The 19,052-nt window shown below is 43.0% G+C and overlaps 1 protein-coding gene across 1 annotated transcript; it reads left to right on the forward strand.

Moving 5' to 3' along the window:
• The first annotated feature begins 1,814 nt into the window (after positions 1-1,814).
• AMD1 (adenosylmethionine decarboxylase 1) lies at positions 1,815-18,843 on the forward strand. Its single transcript, XM_082756346.1, has 9 exons — positions 1,815-2,301; positions 11,211-11,297; positions 12,776-12,902; positions 13,383-13,485; positions 14,300-14,342; positions 14,431-14,575; positions 15,543-15,635; positions 15,726-15,881; positions 16,384-18,843. Exons 1-9 carry the CDS (start codon positions 2,180-2,182, stop codon positions 16,522-16,524), a joined length of 1,017 nt encoding a protein of 338 aa, XP_082612472.1. The 5' UTR covers positions 1,815-2,179; the 3' UTR covers positions 16,525-18,843.
• Positions 18,844-19,052: the final 209 nt, after the last annotated feature.

The following is a 19,052-nucleotide window of genomic DNA, read 5'->3' on the forward strand; positions in this document are numbered from 1 at the left end:
TGACAGGGTAACGCACCTGGCCAGTTGCAGCCTGCTGCACCAGCAGATCACTACAAAGGAGCCAGATGATAAATAATTTTTGGCCCTATGTCTCACGATCATATGACGATGCCTAAGCCTTCCTGACTTCTAGAGCCTCCTTCCTCCAGATTCAGATGTTTGGCTAAGGCTATTAAATTAATTTTAAAACTGCTGTGGTTAAATTAGCACAACCCCTTTGAACAGATATTTTGAAACCTGCAAGTCCTTCAGCTCCATTGCCATCCCTTATCTGTGGGTAATCTCACTTGTAAACATGAATTCAGCTACCATCTTTCCAACGATGACTCACAGAACATCTCTCTAATCCACAACAATCTCCTTCTGTCCTTCCTGAAACCTCAGCCTGTCCCTCAGACAATACTTTGTTCATGCCTACTTGTCAGTCAGGCTGAAAAAAGGGCTTTCACTGCTCTTTTCTGTCCTCCACCTGCTCGCTCTCTCTGTGTTTTTCAGCAGGCAAGCCTCTCATGAAGGAAGGCCTGCAGCCTTCAGCAGTAATATAAATCACTCTTTAGGTGTTCGTGCCCACACTCCGGCTTCAGATATTCCACATCGCCCTGCTGCTTTTCCATTACATCAAACAAAGTACTCGTCTTTGTTTCCAAATTCTTTCACGGCTTCGTCTTGCTCGGTGTTGAGCTCATTTCCCTCCTCTCATCAGCTGGTGATACTGGGACGCATTGTCACTTGTTAAACTTCCAAACCAGCGCTTCCCACCGCTTCTTGGGTTATTCCCTCACATTGAGAAGCTTCCTAGAAATAAGAAAGTGTGTCTTTTTTGTTGTTGTTTAATATTGTCCTTTTCAGCAGTGTCTTAAAGGTAGTCTTATGGGTGATCGGTGTGCCTTGAAACCAGGAGACAACTGCCACAGCCGGTGGGCTAGGCACACTCAGACAAGCATCTGGTGGCAGGGGGGGAAGAAATTGAAGCCCAAATTGGAAAAGTAAGAGAAAGTGGTAGGTGAATGGGGCACAGCGAGCCTTGGGGAAATGCTGGAGATGGCACATCCACGGGTGGGCCAAGTCATGGGGTGAAACTATATGGCAGTCAGGGGTTAGCAAGGCAAGGGCACCAGCCAAGGCATGCCTGGTTGGAGCAATGTCACAGGGACCCCTCACAGCCAGAAAGTGGGATCAGCCCGATGACTGAAAACTAGCCCTAAACTGACAGAAGATGGGATTTGGGATTAGCGTGATGGATGCAGAAACACGCGTAGGGGGGCGAGCATTAAAAATACAGGGGGGCTGGGGCCGGGCAGAGTTCACAGCCTCTCGGCTCTGGTTTTGTAGGCACTTTGAGGCGACACAGCCCTCATCACTCCTGGAGCAAGCGGTCCCCACGCGAAATTCCCCGCGGGTGCCCGAGCACAGCCTCTTTCCACCAGCAGCGGGAGCGCGGCTGGGACACGGACCCGCGCGGGGACCTGCTGCAGGTGAAAGCCGATCGTGACTTAAAAAAAAAAAACAAAAAAAAAAAACAAAAAAAAAACAACTATGGACCACGGTTAGCAGCGAGCGGGGAGCGTGAGGCGGCGGGGGGCGCGGGCAGCGCCTCACGGCCCGGCGCTGACAGCTCGCGGCGGGACCGCCCCGCGGGAGCCCCCCCGCGCCTGAGGAAATGGCAGCGGGGCCGGGTGGGGCCGGAGGAACCGGCATCGCCCTGACGGGCGTCCGCGCCAGCCAATGGGGAGCGGCGGAGGGCGGGCCGGAGAGGCGGCGGGCCAATCGGCGGCGCCGCCCCGCCGGGTATAAAAGCGCGGAGGGCGCGCACGGCCGTCGCTTACACAGTATGGCCGGCGACATTAGCTAGCGCTCGCTCACCGCTCTGCTCTGTAACAGGGGAACGCACGGACTGCAAGGAACCGCACCGCATCGCCCGCGCCCCGCTCGGACTGTAACCCACGCACGCCCACGCCGCGGTTTAAAAAAAAAATAATAATAATCATCCTTTTTTTTTTTTTTTTTTTTTTTTTAAATTAATACTTTAAAAAAAAAAAAAAGGAGAAAAAAAAAAATAATCCCCTCTCCTTCCCTCCCTCCCACCCTCCCTCCATCCCCGGCGCCCCCTCCGGAGGTGAGAGCCGCGGCGGGGCGCGCCGTTAATTTCTGTGGTTGTTGGTTGCCGCGCTGTCGCACCATGAAGGAGAGCGGTGCACACTTCTTCGAAGGGACCGAGAAGCTGCTGGAGGTGTGGTTCGCCCGGCAGCCGCAGGAGCCGCACCAGAGCAAGGGGTCCGGCGACCTCCGCACCATCCCCAGGTCCGGTAACGGCCGCCGGGAGCGCGCGCGGGGCGGTTATGGGGGGGGGGGGGGGGAGTGGCGGTTGGGGGGGAGCCGTTGTGACCGTTGGTCGCCAACGGCCGCGCTCGCTGCCTCAGGGCTGCTGCTGCCTCTCGTTTTCCCCCCTCGGTGACAGCGGGGGTCACCTTGGGCAGCTCCCCCCCCCCCCGGGGTCTTTCCCCTCCTTCCTCCTCCTCCTCCTCCTCCTCCCCTGAGGAAGGGCAGGCAGGAGGCCGCCATTCCGCGGCGCCACCGCGTGCGGCCCGGTGCGGTCCCTGCTGGCAACATGTGGCGCCGCCCGGTCCCCTTGTGCGTCCCCCCCTCGTCCCCTCCACACCCCGAGGAGCCCCCCAAACCCGGCGGTGTCAGGAGGGAGGGATTCCCCTCTCTCCCCCTTCCCCGTGGCCGGCAGTGGGGAGGGGGGGGTGGCCCCTTCCTCCCCCCGGAGTGCGGCTGGAGCGGCGATTTACACGTGAGTTTCTTGGCGCGGCTCCCAGACCGCGCCGCCTGGCTTTTTTTTTTTTTGCCTTTTTTTTTTTTGCCTTTTCCCTCTTCTCCCCCACCCCCCCCACCCCCTCATTGACAAGTTGAAGCCAATGAGAGCCGGGCGCCGCCGAGGGGTGGGCCCCCGCCTTGTCACCCAATGGGCATCTGAAGAATGTGCTGGCGCTTCTTTCGCTACCACCCAGCGAGGCAGGAAGAAAGGCCCCGGCTGCACACGTGTTCCCCAGCCGGGCCCCAGGGCAGCCCTCAGCCCCCGGCCCTGCTCACATTAGGCAGATGGGACCCGTTGGGAGGCCGTGCTCCTGTCAGTGGTTCGTTACCAGGCCGGCACCGGGAGGATCTGGTGTCCTCGGTGTGTCCAGATTTGCACGTGTATATGGTCTCTGGTCAGGGAGCTTGGAGGAGATCTTGTGGTGCATTGAATGGATGGGCTGCCATAGTAGTTTCTCCATCCAAAGGTGCATACTTAGGAAAAGACAAATTCCGCCTGCTTTGTATTGGTATTTCTCAGCATCTTCCCTGTGTATATGTATTGCTAGAGATAGCTATCCAGAGATCTGAGTCGCCAGTGAGCAGATAACCGCCTTTCCTGAAATAATGTGTGTCCACCTTGTGTGTGTCTGTCACAAGCTCGCAGGTAGAAGCTTAATTTCTGCCACGACAAAAGCAATGCGTGATACATGTTTGGCTCTGACCTGTTGCTGTGCGCTGTTCTCACATAACTGACTTGCAAAGCTGTTCAGACCCCTTTGACTTAACATTTGTAACATGGCAGTGATGAGATAGGTGGTTACTTGGCCACACAGTGGTGCAGCAGATACTATAAGATTAGATTTTGTGTAGTTAATGTCCAGGCAATCCAGAAAGAGCAAATTCTCGCTGAAACATGCACTGCTGATCTGAAATATTGCGTAGGCACTTTGAGGTTCCTGTCACGTTTAATTTCTGTAAATGTGAGAGATTCCGAGGCTTGACTTTGCATTCCTGTGCTGGCATTGGAATATGCACATCTTCTAGTTTAGGGATGGCATTCTGCAAATGCTTTCCTCATTGCCGCATTCATACTTCCTGGGCTGCTTGTGTTCTGAGGCTCGCATTAAACCAACAAACTGAATTTTTAAAATTGCTTAATACAATTTAATGGAATTGTAAGGCAGGTACCTCAACAATTCCTTTACGAGGCTTAGATATGGCTGTAAAGTTTTAATAGGGCAGATACAAACTGTTAAGTGCTGAACACGTGGCCTTGAACACAGTTTCAGAGCTGGGAGCAAGCTTCGAAGGCGGTTGCGTTAATTGGGTCTTAATACAAGATGTTGAGTGAAGCCGTCTACCTTTTTGGGTGGGGGGTGCAACATGTTTGAAAACTGCTCTTAACCTGTGTGCAGGAGTAACGGTGATACTGTGTTGCTGGCATAAAAGGGAGTTTCATAAACAGCCTCTTGTAGAAGAATGTTAAAAGGAAATTATTTTCACTACAGTTAATAGATGCAAATGAGGAAATCCTGAATAAGGTATACCCCACTATGCTAATTCCATAAAGGCAATTGAATAAGCTAGTTTGTTGAACAGAACTTGGAATCAAAGCTGAAACTGAGAACAATAGCTAAATTAGAGTCAAGTTGCAAACCAGTCAAGCTCGCCTTTTGTACGGTAATACCTGCTTAGTAGTGAAATGCTAGCCATTCATCTACTGAATGACTAAGCTGGTGTTCAAAGCCAAAAATTTCCATGTTGTGTGTGCTCGTTAGAGATCAGATAGTTTGAAGTCTTTGCTGGATATTACCAGCTACTAAGGAAGAAAGTTCAAGCACTGGGTAACTAAGAAAATTTTTGCAACTTTCTCTTATGGGCAGGCGGGTGTTCAGAAAAATAATTTGGATAGAGGTGTTTCTGAAATTGTTTCAGAAATAGACCTGTAATTTACTCTTCTAGTACATTCAGTAAAAGTCCCAGCTAAAAACTCAAAGAAAATGAATTATGGGCTTGGCTTTGTTGAGATTTGGGGGCTTTTGGTTCGTTTGCTGATCAGTTCTGCAAAAATGTCTTGTGGTTGAAATAATGGCCAGCATCTGAAGATGCCTACCCCACTCATACTGAGAAGTGGAATGAAGTTAACGTTTTTGTGGTTTCAGAATCATTTGCTTTAACTTAGTGCCTGTTCTCACTATGCTATGTAAAGCACGCTTGTTAAAAATAGTCTCCAACTAAGGATGAGAATGAGGGCTTGCTGGAAACATGACGAACACGCTGTGAGTGGAGTTCTGTGATGACTGAGTAGCGCCTTCTCTCTCCCCAGAGTAAAGCAGTTTATGCCTTCAGATGATTGAGGAGCTCTGCATTTCCTCATCTCAAGGCGTACGGCCTTTGATTGTACAGGCATTTGAAGCCGTAGGTTAATGATTCTGGTATTTGGGAGTCCATTTCTCAAGCATTCGAATCTGAAAGGTACTCTGAAATAATTTATGGACCTTTCATTTGTTTCCTTGCACGTATGCTTGTATTATGTGGCCACGTGATAAGAACCTGGAAAAAGAACAATGCAGAAATGAGCAATAGGGAGTGACACTGATACCATGAGATTCTCAGCCAGCGCTAGATAAGAACTGCCAAGCAACCGTACAGTCAAGCATCAGAACCAAATTTGTACAACACCCTGCAGCCTGAGTCATCTCACTGCTGTTATGCTGTAGTACCTCCCTCTTCCCCCAGCCCTGCAGACTGTAGTGGGACTCTGCGTGTTTCTCCACGCAGCGGGGCAGCGGGAGGCTGGGAGTCTGTCCTGCTGTACTTGTGCTCTGCCGAGCTTCCCAGCGGTGCAGAACTGGGCGGCACCTGCGGAGGGCAGTGTGGGGAGGCGATCAGGGCTCTGTCACGTTTTTTTCTGAGCTCTCTTGCATGCAGTTGAAAGATTATGCGGAGAACTTTATCAAAGAACTCAGTCTTCCCCTCATCAAACTGATGTCTGTAGAAACTAGATTTTTGCAGACAAGTTCAAAATTGCAGATAACATAGCCTGTAACTCTCCAATGATAGATGCGAGCCCCTTTCCACTCAGTACTACTACTGATTGTGATGCCGCTTGCAGAAAGTTAAGGCTTGCATCAAGGCTTTTTGACACTTTCCTAGCTTACCACTGAAACTTGAGAAGGACTTGGTTAGTCACTTCCTGTCAAAGATCTGGTCCCCCAGTAAGACTTCATAAAGTATCCTGTTAACACATGTGGCTACTTGAATATTAAAATGGCTTTCCTGATGGCTGTTCGTTCAGCCAGCAGAACAGGAGGATTTGAGGCAGACACTTGCTATCTGGCAGCATGTTCCTTCTGGAAAAGGTTAGACTCTACACTTGCCCTAAATGTTGCCCACAAGACTTCAGTGGAAGTTCTGAAGTGCCTGTTGGGGCTTAGGTGTCCTGACTCACTTTGTGTCAGGTGAGTTTTCTACTTTGATGGAGCAGGACTGCCCCTCAGATACCTGTGGAGGTAATGGATGGAGTCCTATGATAGTAAAGGACCTGTGAGAGTAGCAGTTGGCAGCCTTTAAAGCAATAGGATTCTCTTTAGTAGTTGGCTCAGCATCTTGTAGGCAAAAAGTACGTGGTGGGGAGTGCTGCTCAGAATCACTTGTGCTGTGGATGTCATTTGCCATTCAGGTGCTCGCCTTTAATTCAAGATCATCTGTGTGCCCCTGGAGAGTTTCTTAGCCTTAAGATAAGGGAGATGCAGATGGTCTTTCTGTGCATCTGTGTGCAGAGCATATAGAGGGCGTGTAGGTTTTGTGCACTCCACAGATACTGCAGCAGTACAATTATCAAGTCACAAGTGCCTTGTGTCTAAACTCAGGGTGGATGCATGATTCAAGGTAATCTGTATTCAGCAGCAATTTATAAACTAAATTACTATTCTAATAGGGAATAATTCACGTAATTCACATCAGTCAGTTTGTGGGGGGGGATATCAGCTGCTAAGAGATGTTTTAAGAAGCTTGATTTGAATAGTTGGCCTGCGCTGCTTCTGCCTGTTTCACAATCCTCATCAGTAATGTTGCAGCTCCAGCACTGGTCTTTAGTCTGCTTCTGTGCTCCTCACCTATAGCTGTGTGCATAGGGGGGTTAGATAAGGCATTGTACTTTTGACTGTTCTGGATCTTTAAACTGGTGGGAATTTGCTTCCCAAACTGTAGCCTGTCAATGAGGTAGCTAATGCATCTGTTGGCTCCTAAAAACACATAGTGAACAGGTGAGGGGATGAAAGGTGCTGCTCCTGCTCAATGCTTGGCTTTAAACAGGTCTGAACAATAAAGTACAAGACAAATTGGTTATTTGATTACTACTCAGTTGAGTTGTAATTGAGTTGTCTTACTTTTGAGTTTTTTTACAACTCAACTATTGAGTTGTCTTACTTTCATTGGAAATTTTATAGACATTTTCCTTAGAATTCCTGCCTTGCTGCAGAACAGTGGTTGTTTTTTTTTTTCCCCCAATGCTATCTGGGTTGCACTAGCGCAAGGTACTCTGACTGGATGGGGGGTGTATATATTTGTGGAGGCTGTTCTCTGTTTAGAGGAGCAAGTGCTTGGGATGGTTCTAGATGCATTAAATTGCTGGTATCCCCTTCATACTTGGCCTGAAATGCTGTGAGCAAACACGATGGTTTAGAGCTTTACTGAGACGGACTGTTGACTATTCATTTAATTGTGTGTTAATGCATATACCCCCTAAAAGTAAAAATGCCTCTGAGTTCTGATAGGATTTCCTTATGTGCCTGGGTGGCAGATTGAAAGGAAGTTATTTGCATTCTGGCACTGAGTCCACTGATAAGACACTGAGCTTTGCAACACAGGTGTAGGAGTAGATTGCTAAACTTGATATTTTTCCTTTTTAGTATATTTTGCTATTCAAGTGCAGACCAAGTAGCTGGCTATCATTTAAGCACAGACAGTTGTTCACACTTGAGCACATGTATTCTGTTTTCAGTTCATATTCTCTGGGCAGGTGTGACCATTTAAGAAGTATGTTGCTTGCCTACTGGAGAAGCTTGGGACTTCCAGTGGGTGTCAATTATGTTTGAAAAAGAGGATTTTACAGATGATGTCTGGTTACAGGAAATGTAGTCCTCAGTTCCCTTAAAGGGAGAATTTTGAGGAGCAGAAACCTGTAATGGCATCTTATCAGAAATGAGTCTTTTGCTGCTTTTTCAGTTGGAGGTTTTGCTTCACAGTTAAAAGTTAGCTAATTATGAAATAGGATGTAATGTTCTCAAGTGTTTCACAGTTACTAACTTTGAGGTTCTTTTGCTTGACAAAACATAATGGGATTAGCTATAATACACTTACTGGTAATACTGAAATGCTGTTTTAAGGTGGTGTACATCTCCAACCTGAAACACTGAAATAATTCTACAGATTAACCAGAAGGGAGGAATGCAAGAGGTAGAATTTTAGCAAACTTGGTCTATGTGGTACAAAGCAGTCCCAGATGTTCTTTAGCTCTGCTTTAAACAATGGGAAATGTCAAATACTAAGGTCATCTTGTTTAAAAAGATTATATTGACATCAAATCCAGCATGTTAGTGGCCTTTCCGTAGTTGTTTCCTGTGCCTAACTTTAAAATGCATAAAGATACAGGCCAGTATCTCCACAAAACTCCACAGTTTGGCCAAGTTTCATCCCAGCTGCTGCAACCTGGTATTATTTATATGTATGTTTCTGGATCAAGCTTGATATCCTGTGTATTTCTCAATATGAAGGCTTTTTCTTTCTCAATGCAACCCTTATCAGATCAAATCACAAACTTCATTCCCATAAATGAATGCATGGGCATGTAGCGTATGCTTAGCTATGGTTTCTGTACTTGGAGCAGTGAAGAGTTGAGCAAAGCTTTAATATTGAAAGATCTTGTGCAACTGTGGTTTTCAGCAATAGAACCTAAATATCAATTACAGTTCTAACCTACATAAAGGAGGCATGCTATGCCTTGGACTTAACATGCAGTATTGCAGCTGATCCCATCACTGTTGGGCTTCTTGAAAGCCAGAATTGTTATATATTCCACTAATATGATTGAACCTTTGGTAAGCCATTTTCCTGAAATGTCCAGTGCTTTTGACCAGCTGGAAGAAGCCTGTTAAGGCAGAGACTTAGGCTTTTGCAATGCCTGAGATAGTTACATATCATTAACGCTCAGATGAGTATAAAATCAGGTCTGTGGTAGTGTACCTGTAGGCTTACTGCAGCTCAGCATCAGGCAGGGTGAGGGAAATATACCTCAGCTTTCCCAAATGCTGGGTTAGATGCTGAGTGTTTCTTTAGTGGCAGATAGAATATCAACAAGAGTGCTGCTGAAATGTTTTCAATGGTTATTCCATGACAGCAAATACAGATAACACATCACCTAGTTCAGTTTACAAGAAGATTATAATTGGATGTTACAAGAAAGATACTGAAGCTAGCAAATACGTGCAGATATGCTGTAGTTTCCAGAGAAAACCAAATCCTAAAGTCCTCACCAAAATTGCCTGGTTTGTCTAGGATTTTTTTCAAGTTTAGCATCAACTATTTCAGTCTCTGCATTTGCCAGGTTGCTCAAAGATGAGCAGACTGTTGCATTTTCATAGACACTTGAGTATCAGAAATGGGCACAGCCCATAGCAGGAGTGTAGGGTCTAATGAATGTGTGAGTGCATTAAAAACAAGCTGGTTAATTTGATCTGCAGATCTGAGTGGGCTGTACTTTCATGTCTCTCTAGTTGCTGAAAAGTGTTTCTTCAAGGTTCGCTAACTAGAATGGTAGGGAGAAATTCACTTTGAGTATCTGGATGGTTAAAAATCAGTTTATAAACTGATCAGATGTGTGCTTAATCACAAGGGATTTTAAGATGCAGAGAATTCTTTTAAACTATCTGAAAGGAGGCTGTAGAGAGTCTGGAAGTTAAGTATGTTCTGGTTGATTCGTATAATGATTTAGTCTAATACAGACTTTAAAAGGGAAAAATTCTCAAGTGTTAGTAGCAAAGGTGCAGAGTTCAGTTGTAGGAAGCATTCTCAAGTGAGGGAGAACTGAGAGGCATTTTTGTTGGGGTGTTTAGAAAAGCAAAGTGCATCTGGATTACAACTGTGATAACATCTAATAGTTCAACTTTGCATTGAGGTTTCACTTCAATAAATTGACCTGTTTTCTAAGGGGAGAGATAGGTAGCTGCTGGAGGAATCCTGCTGAAAGAACTAACAGCGAGTGCATTGTTCTGAAGTACAGCTACAGAGCTTTCACAGTGCCAAAGGGTGAGAAAGTCTGACTCCTGAGGAAGGATTAGGCTGATGGTTATGTGAGCAGCTGAACCAATTTAGGAGCTTGCCTGGTGATCAGCAAACACCATTCTTCCTCCAGTTTCCTGGCTGTGAGGAGTCACCTACCTTCTGCCTGCTGGTAGAAGGGTGCTCAGTTCTCAGTTGGTTCAGCTCTGTAACCTGGTGGGTGGCTCAGTTTTATGCTGGGTTAGTCAGTTCCTTGGCTTGTGACAGGTCTGAGCACAAGAGCCAGCAGAAACCCACAGATGGGATAGGCTGTGGGAAGGGAGAGACAGAAGTGGGAAGCTGACAGACAGTCTTAAAATTTTCTGACTTCAGGAAGGTGTATCTGCTTCTGCCTGTTCTGTAGCAAACTTCTGTATCGGACTCTACTGATCTGTGTAGACAAGACCAAAATGACATGCGTGGGTCATGCCAGTCTGTCACTTCTCATGAGTGCTTGGGAGTTTTCTGTCTCAATTTGAGCCTTTTGATTTTCAGTTTCTTAGAATTCCTTGTAGAATGAATGATAGTAAAGAATTGAAATGTTAAACATACCATGTTGAATCTACGCTGCTAGATTTCACTGTCTTCTAGAGGTAGAAGGAATTCTGTCATCCAGATTCCTCAAAGAGGAATTCAGATCACTGAGGCATACTTGTTCTTAGGGCTTATTTTCAGTTAAATTGCAAATTTGAAGCTGTACAAGTGTAATTTAATGTTAACTTGCTGTTGTATTGCATTAATAGCCACCAATGGCTTCTGAAACTGCAAGTATGTGGATATCCAATTTAAAGCATACATGACTATAATAGTGAATTTTATTTTCCTATGCATAAAATGTAGATCATGAGGCTTATCCTGACTTACCTCGTTAGAAGCTTGGCTTTGCTGTTTGACAGTTGCACTCATGCAGCAGAATTGGGTATTGCTGTATTGTGATACATACAGTTCCTATGTGAAGTCCTGAGTTGCTAGATCTGAGAGTGTGAGAGGTGTGGATGAGAGCTATAATCCTGTTTGAGCTATGCTTTTTAATCAATGTTCCCAAAAGCTTCAGTTTAACCTGTTTGGGCTCTTCTGTAATTTCTTTACAGGATTGAGTGGGACAAACTTCTGGAGAATGTGCATTGTTTGATCATAAGTGTGACAAAAACTGACAAGCAGGAAGCTTATGTACTCAGGTAAGCCAATGGTGGCAGCTTATAGATTCCCAGAGGTAAAACACCTAAAGCTGTTGTATGGGATATGTTTGGCTAAGAATCCAGTCTTGGGTTGAGATCCTGCTGTTAACAGCTACAACTTGCAAGGGCCTCCTAATCATAGTACTGTCACGCTTCTGTAGCAGAAATGTTTTCATAGTAATTAGTGTTTGTACTTTTACTTTCCTTAACAGGATTAAGGACAGGTATTTCTACACCTGATCGTTAATTTTTTTCTTTTTGTCCTGGGATAAATAATTCTTCCCCAGTTAAGAGTCTTAAGTTACATAATTACTTCAGCAAAACAGTACATATAAGTATTACTCTTAGATCAGCAAAAACTATCAATAAATTGGCTTTAAGGCCAGATAATGCAATCAATGGAACAACTACTACAGCTGAGGTAAGGATATCTGTAAAAAATGCAGCTTTCCTGAAATCTTGGAATTCTGGTCTTGTGCTGTAGTTGGTCATACGGATACTACTTTTGCCATGTGTTTTTCATCTTGCGAAATATTTTCATGCTTTTTCTGCTTGAACTTTACAGACATTGATATTTTCTGCTTTACTTCGTATTACAAAAACTGAAGCTTTTGTACTCTGAAAGACTGCCTGGAGGGCAAGGTTGGGTTAACAGCAAGCCAGTCAAAAATTGTGCTGAAGTTTTGTTTCTGCAAACTTCATATTTAAAACAAAATTCTAAAGAAAAAAATGTAACAACTATCTTGGATAAAATATAACCTTTACTTTGCAATCTTAAACAGCATTCCAAACTGAGTTAAAGCTATTTAAACTAGACTTTTTCTACTGTCTGGTTTACTTGGTGAGAAAATATTTGCTATACACTTAAGCATACTGGGTATAGCATCAGTGCTAATCTCTAATTCGGTGGGCCTGTAGATTTCTGTAAGTCACAGCTATGTGTGAACTTTATCTTATGCATAAGACATTCGATAGAGCTGTGGTTATACTCTGGGGTTTCCTGTTCCTGTGGACAGGTGCTGATTTACCACTTTCTAGTAGTTAGTTTTTCTTAGAAGATGCAGCTAGGCATACTGAGTTCTGTCAAGGACTTTGCTTTCTCTGAGTTGACTTTCTCAAAGGCCTTATTTCAGCTGAGAAAGTCAGCTTCCAGTTCTGACCCTGTTCTGCAGCTGGGTTGTGGATTTCATGTGAAGTGTACCCACTTCACAGCACCTGTGTTTCTTGGGTAGATTGAATACAGATTTTTCTGCAGTGTGGTAACTGATAATGCGGCTAGAGCAGGTAGTTTTAGGAAATCATAACTCTCATGCTTGTGAAAATCTATTCACTTGATCCATTTCACATTCAGCATATGGTACGTAAGTACAATGTTCACTTGTAGTAGTGCATTTGGTTGGGATGAGAACCAAGATCTAACCATTTTCTCCTGGTTTGTTTTAATAGTGCTTAATACATTCTTCTTGCATCTTTTACAGTGAGAGTAGCATGTTTGTCTCCAAGAGACGTTTCATTTTGAAGACGTGTGGTACCACCCTCTTACTGCAAGCACTGGTTCCCCTGTTGGAGCTTGCTAGGGAGTACAGTGGGTTTGACTCAATTCAGGTGAGGTCCTAAAAACGCATCTCCCTTAGAATGTACAAAATGCTTTTTATTATTACAAATTCTGTTCAATATTCTGAAATTTTTGCCATTTGTGTATGGTTCCTGTAACAGGCTGTATATGATTGACTGCTCTGCTAGGGGATTTAGCTCTCTATTTGCCTGTTAAAGGATGGCACACTATGAATGCTGCTGTGTTAAGATTACTTGAGACTGAAAGACTTCAATGATTTTAGCACTGGCAAACATGGGCATGGATTTCTGCTTGTGGAAAACAAATTTGGAAGTAAGCTGTCTCTTGTAGCTTACTGATCAAACTATGAATAACTATCTCTGAAATGGAAGCCTTAAATACAGGTAGCAGTGTTTTTGACAGTGAAAACAAATGTCCTGTGAAAGCTTATGTTAAATTCTCTAAATTGTTTGTAGATTTCTAGGTGGACAGATCTACTTAGTATCTAAAGTGCACCTTTACTTTTTCAGAGCTTCTTTTATTCACGTAAGAATTTCATGAAGCCTTCCCACCAGGAGTACCCACATAGGAATTTCCAGGAAGAAGTAGAATTTCTTAACGAAATTTTCCCAAGTAAGTTTATAAAACTTGAGCGAAGTTGCATAGCTTGGGTAAAGTGTTGATATGAAGTGATAAGCAGTACAATACAGAGACTTGTGAGGCCATTGATTTAGCAGACCTTGCACGAGGTTCAACTGCATAAAAATAGAAAGCTATACATAGCTCTTTGATGCTCACTTGCCAAGATTGAACTTTAAATCATACTAAAAAATCATACTATGCTTGATATCTAGCACCTTCTTTTAACAGAGATTATATTCAGACTTCTAAAGGGAGTATAGTGAATAAGCCTGCAGAATCCAGTTCATGCCGAACCTAAAAGCCTCATAACAAAGGCAGAGTAGTAATGTAAGGTAACTAGTGCACTGAAGAAAAATGTAAGCTTTGCTCTAAAGAATCACTGCACTAAAGATAAAATTCAAACATTTAGTAAAATCTCGAGCCTACAAGAATAACCTTGAATATTAACTATTGGCAGAAAAGGTTTTTGAGGAAATGTGGAAACTGTAGTACTTTTGAAAACAGAAGCCCTAGCATTCTTGAGCATCTGTCTGTGCGTAGCTGAAGCTGTAGTCTGAATTGCTTGCTACTAGTAGGCTCTGAATTGGGGTGCTCAGACAGCCTGAAGGAGCCTGTTCTTCTGGCTGTTGGCTTTATGTTCCTGAAGTTAAATGCCTGCTTAGTTGATACTGATGCTAGCTGTATCAGCGAACCTCTTAGTGTACTGTGAAAGACTTTAAACTTCCTTTAAATATAAAACGAGGCAAATCTCTTACATAAGGGATCAGCCATGGTAAGTTAACTGGACTCTTTTTGTCTTTTCTAGATGGAGCAGCTTATTGCATGGGACGTATGAATTCTGATTGCTGGTATGTATGACAAGACAAACTTTTGGGAGCTTAGAGTAAACCTGGTGCTGTTAATATTTATTACACGAGTGCTTTGTATCATATATAGGTACCTGTACACCCTGGATTTCCCAGAGAGTCGGATATCCAATCAGCCTGATCAGACACTGGAAATTCTGATGAGTGAGCTTGACCCAGTTGTTATGGACCAGTTCTACATGAAAGATGGTGTTACTGCAAATGATGTCACTCGTGTACGTTTGCTTGGAAGCTAAGTACTTTGGGGGTGGTGGATATTAGCTAACAGAATGCTTTTCTTGCATTTGATATAAGCTTTCTTTTATGGTAGGAAAGGTCTTATAGAAAATGTCAGGTTAACATTTTGGGGTTTCTCTGTAGTTTTTCCAATGTCCTTGCTTTTCTGTATTGAAAGGAGCGATTTGCAGTGCTGTGAGTGACTGGAAGCTTACTCCCCTGGAAAATAAAGGAACAGGCATAAAGACGCAGTTGAGTAGCTTCCACTGAAGGATGGAGATGACAAGAAGAAAGATTTAGACTGAAGATAATGAATGGCAAAGGAGTCTAGCTGTCAAGATTAAATCATGGAGCTGCTTGTATGGTTCAGGATATAGTATGAGGAGGGTTAGGGCTTAAGCATAACTTGATGGTTTTGCCTCCTTTCTTCTGATTTTTTTTTCCAAAGAGTCAAGTCCTGTTACATGAGTTTCACCGATATGTACGTGGATCTGGTTTTTTCCCCTCTTAAGCCTTGATTCTTATTCCTGTATTTGCTACAGAGATTTGGCTGTGGCTCAAGTACTGTGTGGGGAATCAAGTGCTTGGGATTCAGAATATAAGGAAGTATGTCCACGTTTGAGTAAATGGCCTTTTGTGGGTACTTGTTGATCAGGAGTGCCATTTTAGTTGCACAAGCACTTCTGTGCTACAATTCTAGGCTGCTCCCTCTTGGAGCTATGCAGCTTGGTTCTGTATGTGTCAAAATACCTGATAACTTGCATGCAGCTCAGCACTTAACAGATAAGTGACAGGATGCAAAGCTTTATTTATCTACAGACGGACCTCATTGCTATTGGAAGAATTCTGGTGTCATAGTTTCTAAATTGGTATTCATTCTGTTTGAGTTTAAAAAAAAAAAAAAAAAAAAAAACAAGCTTAAGGATATGTGATAAATTGAGAGATAAATTTTAACTTCTCTTTCAGATGAGTGGAATTCGTGACCTGATACCAGGTTCTGTTATTGATGCTACAATGTTCAATCCTTGTGGGTATTCAATGAATGGGATGAAATCGGATGTAAGTTGTTTTTTTTTCTTTTGTCAAGTAAAAGAATTTGTAAGTTTTAATTATTTGGTGGTGCTAACTTCCTTTTTTTCTTTTCTTCAGGGAACTTACTGGACTATTCACATCACTCCAGAACCAGAGTTTTCTTACGTTAGTTTTGAAACAAACATAAGTCAGACTTCTTATGATGACCTGATTAGAAAAGTTGTGGAGGTTTTCAAGCCAGGAAAATTTGTGACAACCCTCTTTGTTAATCAGGTGAGTAGCCTTGCTTGCAGTAGCTTGTTAGCTCCTGAAATGCGTATAGAAATATGAAGTGCTAGAGATATTTTTACTGGGGTACTAGTGGTCTTCAAATTGCCACTGTTTGGACACTAATCTTTGCAGAAAGTAAAAGTACTCTTCAGTACTACTTTGGCATGCTCTAAATCCAGCATCCAGAAAACTTAAATTTTAAGATAAGGCAGTCCAAATTTAGTATTCTAGTGATGTCCTGTGAAGTCCTTGCACTTTTACTGAATTGGCTACTTCAGTTAGTTGTAGAAGTGCCGCTACCAGTAGTAGCGCTACCAGCTACTGATTCGTAGACGAGCCGTACCCTATGTAAGGAGCAAAACCACTGCTTGGGATTGAAACTTCAGCAGCATTGCCATGCAACAGTTGGAAGCATGTTAGGTGTCACGAACCACACATTAAATACATACTGTGCTAGCCTTAATGCTAGATTAAAACAAAATAAATGTCACTTCTTGTTTTCTAGAGCTCTAAATGTCGTACAGTATTTTCTTCCGCCCAGAAGATTGAAGGGTTTAAACGTCTTGATCACCAGATTGCTCAATTCAGTGATTACAACTTTGTTTTTACCAGTTTTACGAAGAATCGCCAGCAACAGCACAGTTGATTAAGAATGAAGAAAAAGCGCAAAAAGAGATCCCATAGAGAAGGTGGTGGTTGCTTTCTAGTTAATGATTCAGGGGGCCATGCTTTCCACTCCCACCACCTTGTAGTTGTGGAAAGCCCTAGGTGTAATCATAGTATAACCATTTTGAATTGTATGCATTATTATATCAAGGAGTTAGATATCTTGCATGAATGCTCTCTTCTGTGTTTAGGTACTCTATGCCACTCTTGCTGTGAAATTGAAGTGCATGTAGAAAAATCTTACTGTATGAAACTTAACAACACTTGTAAAAATGATTCAGGTAGAATTACACACAGTATAGTTTTTCTCCAGGTATCGCCAAAAATTCCCCACAGACAAGGCTTTCGTCCTCATTAGACTTCAGCCTCAACCTACTCACTGGGACAGTTCTTTGTTAAATCGTCACTGTTTTTTCATCTATGTTGTGACTTCAGTCTAAAACAATTTTTGACAAACTTGTATGATTTGTAATGAAACTGATTCCTAATACTTTCATGTTCGGAGAAAGTTCTTAAAAACAGTTACAAATTGTTTTGCTACTACAGGTGGTGGTTGATTTATTTTTAAATCAGACTGACTTTTCATGCTCTGATCAAGCTTATAGGAATCTGTTCAGCCAATCTGTTCAGCTGTACTGTAGCACCAGGCTAATGCATTGGTCTTTCACTTTTTAGAAACGTGGGTACAGGTACTAATGCAGGTTAAACTTCATCTTAGCTTAATGCTGATACTTATCTGTCCACATCTCCAAGCTGTCACATCGCTGCACAATGGCAGAATTTGAAGAAGGTCAAAGACTTCATGGGGGAGAGCTGAGTCAGGATCTGAGTGCTTTGGCATAGTTGTGTGACAGCTTTGCAAAGTGCAAGTTCACGTTGGCACCAGACGTTTTTCTTTCCTAATCACCAGTTGCGACTGACTAAGAAGCTGGTGCTCTTGAGCGCTGGCAGGTAGATCTAGCGAAGGAGTGGGATTTGCCAGGCTGGTGTATTGATTGGTTCAGATTTTCTCGGTAAAACTTCTGACCTACCATTTTTGACTGTAAAGAGTGCTTCTAAACTGCTCCAGTGTCACTTCATTTTGTTGTTCCGAGCAAAGCTAATGCCTCTATCTTGTGACAGTCCTGTGACATTGTTGTGCATGTGACTTACGTTGTATATGAGTGTTGTGACTTCATCTGTTTTTTCCTCCTAATTTCTAAGGTGGTTCCTCTTACTGTGACTTGAGGGCATTAAGTGAAGGCATAGAACAAGAACTGTCTGGCACACCTGGACAGAAGTGAAGTAGAATGCTATTCATAGACCATGAATAAGTGTGTAATTCAAAGTCACTTTAATGGGTATTGACTAAAATGCAGACCTTAAAGCTGGCAGACTTTCAGCTATGCAGTTTGCAAGTACTGGGATATTAACAGCTGCGAGACCAGCACATTATCTACAAAATTGAGTGTTGTTTTTTTCTCTTGTCCTTGCAATGTTTTGACTCTTTCTGGTTTGACACAATGGTTTTTTGTTCCTTCCGTATTTATAAATGAAGCACTTTTTCAGTGCTTCTAAACTAAAGTCTGCTTGGTTAGAAATCAAGTGGTTGGAACATTTTGAATTTTTTATTTTAAGCGTATTGTTGATGTTCTTTACCAATGTTATCAATTACATGCTGTAAATGGCACTAATGCTTTTTGGTGTTAATACTGAGGACCAATATTTCAGTGGTTTTTGTTCTTTAATGTTGTCCTGACTGATCTGACATTTGGCTTGAGGTCCTTCAAGTAGCCTGAAGATCCCTTTTCAAGTAATACTGAAATACACATTTTATAAATAGAAGCATAAGCCTCGGCTATAAAAATGAAAGCTGTTGAACGGATTATTGAACTATCTGGGGTGATCAGGATGGGGGGAGTATGGTGTTTATAATTTCTGTGGTGTTAGACTTTGATCATTTAAAAATATCTGTACCACAACTTAATGCTTCAATAAAAGTTTGCTTAAATTGTTTGTAGTGATGATCCAGCAGTTTTGCCCCATGCACTCACATGCTTTTTGGTACCACTTGGTTTAATTCTGAAATAGGATTATGTTTTCCTTATCCTGAATTACTTGACTGAATTCACTTCTCCTTTGTAGGAGATGCATCTCAGCTGTTCATATTGGTAGTTTAAAGTGAGGTGACACATCAGAGGAAGCCAGATGAAAATGTTAAGCTGCTCTTGAGGCTAAAAATGTCTAAGTGAACACAGATTTGAGATCTGTCATAATCTAATCAGTATTTTTTTTCTTGGCATTAAATATTTAAAATACTCTTCTGAATTAAGCCAATTCCTGCTTCTGCTGGTTTTAGGTAACAAGCCTTGGCATGAGTTTATGGTACTTTAATCTTAGACTGACTGAGAGTTGAAGGTGAAGCTTGTCTCTTCAGATGAAGTAAGCATGTACCTCGTCTGGAGAGTAAACTAGGCTGGAAGCTAGTGATTAGGGTTCTCATTGCTCATCAGATGCAAGAAACATTAA

This window comes from Aythya marila (genome assembly GCF_965140915.1).
Source record: "Aythya marila genome assembly, chromosome: 3".
NCBI lineage: Eukaryota > Metazoa > Chordata > Aves > Anseriformes > Anatidae > Aythya > Aythya marila.

Bases quoted from the DNA above. Each gene is read 5' to 3' on its own strand.
- AMD1 (XM_082756346.1), top strand. From the start codon at position 2,180: ATGAAGGAGAGCGGTGCACACTTCTTCGAAGGGACCGAGAAGCTGCTG. The intron at 14,343-14,430 runs GTATGTATGACA...TATCATATATAG, and splicing joins CGTATGAATTCTGATTGCTG to GTACCTGTACACCCTGGATT. The intron at 15,882-16,383 runs GTGAGTAGCCTT...CTTGTTTTCTAG, and splicing joins CAACCCTCTTTGTTAATCAG to AGCTCTAAATGTCGTACAGT.